The 3015-nt window shown below is 36.9% G+C and overlaps 1 protein-coding gene across 1 annotated transcript; it reads left to right on the plus strand.

Annotated features, from left to right (window-relative positions):
* Positions 1-1544: 1544 nt before the first annotated feature.
* On the plus strand, positions 1545-2432 carry LOC110844667. The gene is made up of 4 exons (XM_022090931.2): positions 1545-1703; positions 1768-1869; positions 1945-2115; positions 2181-2432. The coding sequence occupies exons 1-4, from the start codon at positions 1550-1552 to the stop codon at positions 2297-2299; spliced, it is 546 nt and encodes a 181-aa protein (XP_021946623.1). The 5' UTR covers positions 1545-1549; the 3' UTR covers positions 2300-2432.
* Positions 2433-3015: the final 583 nt, after the last annotated feature.

Below are 3015 nucleotides of genomic sequence, written 5' to 3' on the forward strand. Positions count from 1 at the left end.
TAAAATCAAGGTGAAAAACAATATCCCAGACATTTCGCAGTTTTTTTACTGAAACCTTTACAACCAATTTCGGTGGTGAGCAGATACTGTTGGTGAGCAATGCACCTAAGCTGTAGCTACATATGCACATAAAGATCGTATTATTGTATCAAGGTTTTCTAAGAAAAAAATTAAAGTCAGTCTGCACTTATTACTTATTATGTTTGTTCTTTGGAAGACAGAATTGCTATTTTCATAAAAGTTTTGATATTTCTAGGTCTACTACGCATATTTCCCTGGCGCGTCAGCCGACCATTGTTCATGTAGAAGCACTCGCAAGTTGTACGTACCCTTTATGCGATGTGCAACTTTACTTGAAACGAATGATATGTGCATAAAATGTATAAAGGAGGGAGTCCTAATTCGAGAGTGAACAATGTTAGTTGTAGTGGCAGATTTAGCTCAGTGAGAAATGTGATGTGGTCGTTGGGGCTGGACAGAAGAGATATGAAAGCGAGTAAAAGAACTGGTGGTGGTGATGAAAATATCCGAATTCGCGAGGGACAGAAACGAGAGGATTTTGCCAAAATCCCGTCAAAAGATCTTCCTTCATCTATATGCCCAGCCGTCCCATTGCAGAACTTTTGGTTGTGCAACTGAATTGAATTGAGCACAATGCAGAAGAACTTCTCGTTGATACAAAGTCCTTGTGTTGTTGTTTGTTTTCTCGAGTTTCATATTGTATCAAATCAAAGGGCAGTGAAGAACAAGAAGAAATTCTCTACTTGAGTGATTCTAGTTCAGTAGTTTGGTGACGGGAGTAGTTGGACCTCTTTTTTTGCCGAGAGGATTTACTCGTTTAAATAAATATATGAATGGAATTCGGCTTTTGTTGATTCAACTAGCAAACAATACGGATTTTCCTTGATCTGTCCCCGTTATTCTTTCAATTCATCTTTTGTGTACAGTAAATCTCGAATAAAAATGCTGCACACATACGCACACAATTGCAAAGGTTGTGACCCGGTCAAATCAGGGAAGGTGCATGAAATAAATTCTATAAATTCTGGAGCTAACAAAAAAAATCTCCAAGACACATACCTACATATGCGTACGTATGTTCAATTATTATTTGGTTCATTTTATTCTCAATAGTTCATATGTACGTTAAATAGTTGTGTAATATCTGAGATAACATACATATGCATGGATTCATATAGTGAGAATGTCGCGTCCTTAACATTATGCATACATATGCATGTTTACTTGCCCGAGCAGATATATGAGCAGATATGATTCCGTTTCAAGTCCATAAAATAATCGATTACATGTACCAATCAATGATTACCAGGAAAGCATAATTGTGCATTAACCATTACAAATCGATATGAATTTTAATTGTTTCTGATATGTATGCCTTAACCTTACCTGCAGAATGATGATTTAATTCTCTGCCTGGCTTATCTATGGTGGCATAATGGCATTTAATTATGTATTTCATTGATTCTGCGAATAAACACATGTCCATCGAGATTGGAATTTGACGTATACTGATGTAGAGATAAAATATATGTGCATTCAGAAGTGGATTTTTGTCACAGCCTTCTTTGCTCAACCACCATTCTCAACTTGCACAAAGTTTCTCATTTTAACTTTACTAATTTCCATCATGAAGCTTCAAGTTATCCTCGTCGTCGTGTTTGCTTTAGTTTCATACTCAAACGGTAAGTTAAATTTATTCTGCAGATATTTTGGATTGATTCTAATTGGTTATTATTTATTTTCTAGCTCATAAATGTTATCAATGCTTGTACTACGAAAATACGACTCTTACACAGCCTGAATGTGATGCTGAGCAAGTTCCCGAAACGCTCCTGATCGATTGCGCTTGTATACAAAATATTTGTTATCGAACCATGTATATGCAATTTTTGGGCTAACGGATATTATTTTTCCTGTGCACAGTGGACGGATATGATGGAGACGAATGGCAATGCGTGAAGAAGACGGGGGCGACCATTAATGAGGATGATAAAGAAGCGAAATTCGTGAGTCGTTTCTGTTCTGCAGGAAAAACATTTGCCAGCGAGTGTAAAACGAGTGACGCACTTGGGTCAGATTTTGGCACGGTCGAAGGTGAATTTTACTGCAACTCTAAAATGATAAATTATGGAAATTAAGAAATTAAATTATTTATGAAGGTGGGCTTCTGTGCTATTGCAACGAAGACGGGTGCAACGCAGCGCCACATCTCCACCAGATCGGAACATTAGTCCTCGCCGCGTCTCTAATTGCCATAACTCTCGCTTATTTTAACTGAAAGTGGCATAGCTTTGCAATTTGCACAAGCAATAATACTTTTATTTTTAAATGATGGGAATAATGCAGAAGGATTATTTTATTGGGAGCATTTGAGTTTTGTAAAAAATAATAAAGTGTTAACTTAATGCGTGTATTCTGTATTTTTAATTTAATTAACGTTAAATAACAATTTAACCATGCTATACATTCATCCATGCGATGTTACTTTTACTCGCAGGTGTCAAATATTTGGGAAAAAATGAACAATTGGGGCACAACCAACGTCCCAAGAGTTAGACACGAAGAAAGATATTGATTTATCTAAAATTAGAATCTAAAATTACATCAAAAGAGTATTACAATTCATGACATGTGATGCTATTAGCTCGTTATCTGCGTTCAGCAAGAATTTCAAATCCAAATGTGTCACATTTATTCATATGCATTACGCTGTGAGGAGGACGCGACAGTTTGCCGGTTGTTTGAAAGTAGTATAACGGAATAATAACATGACGGCAAACGATGATGGCAAAACTGGAAAGTTGACTTCTTTCTCGTTTTACTTTCTCTCTGTTTTCGGTGCTGATGTTGCCATATTAGCATTGGACAGTGCAGGCCTGAAGCGAGCTAGCTGCACACAGATTTAAAGGCTTCATAGTTAGTCGTACACGTTACTATGGACTATGCACCTACGTATGTACAATACGCCTTAGTTTGCTCAGTTTTGTCACAACG

Source organism: Folsomia candida, unplaced genomic scaffold, assembly GCF_002217175.1.
Source record: "Folsomia candida strain VU population unplaced genomic scaffold, ASM221717v1 Fcan01_Sc002, whole genome shotgun sequence".
In the NCBI taxonomy this organism is placed as follows: Eukaryota; Metazoa; Arthropoda; class Collembola; order Entomobryomorpha; family Isotomidae; genus Folsomia; species Folsomia candida.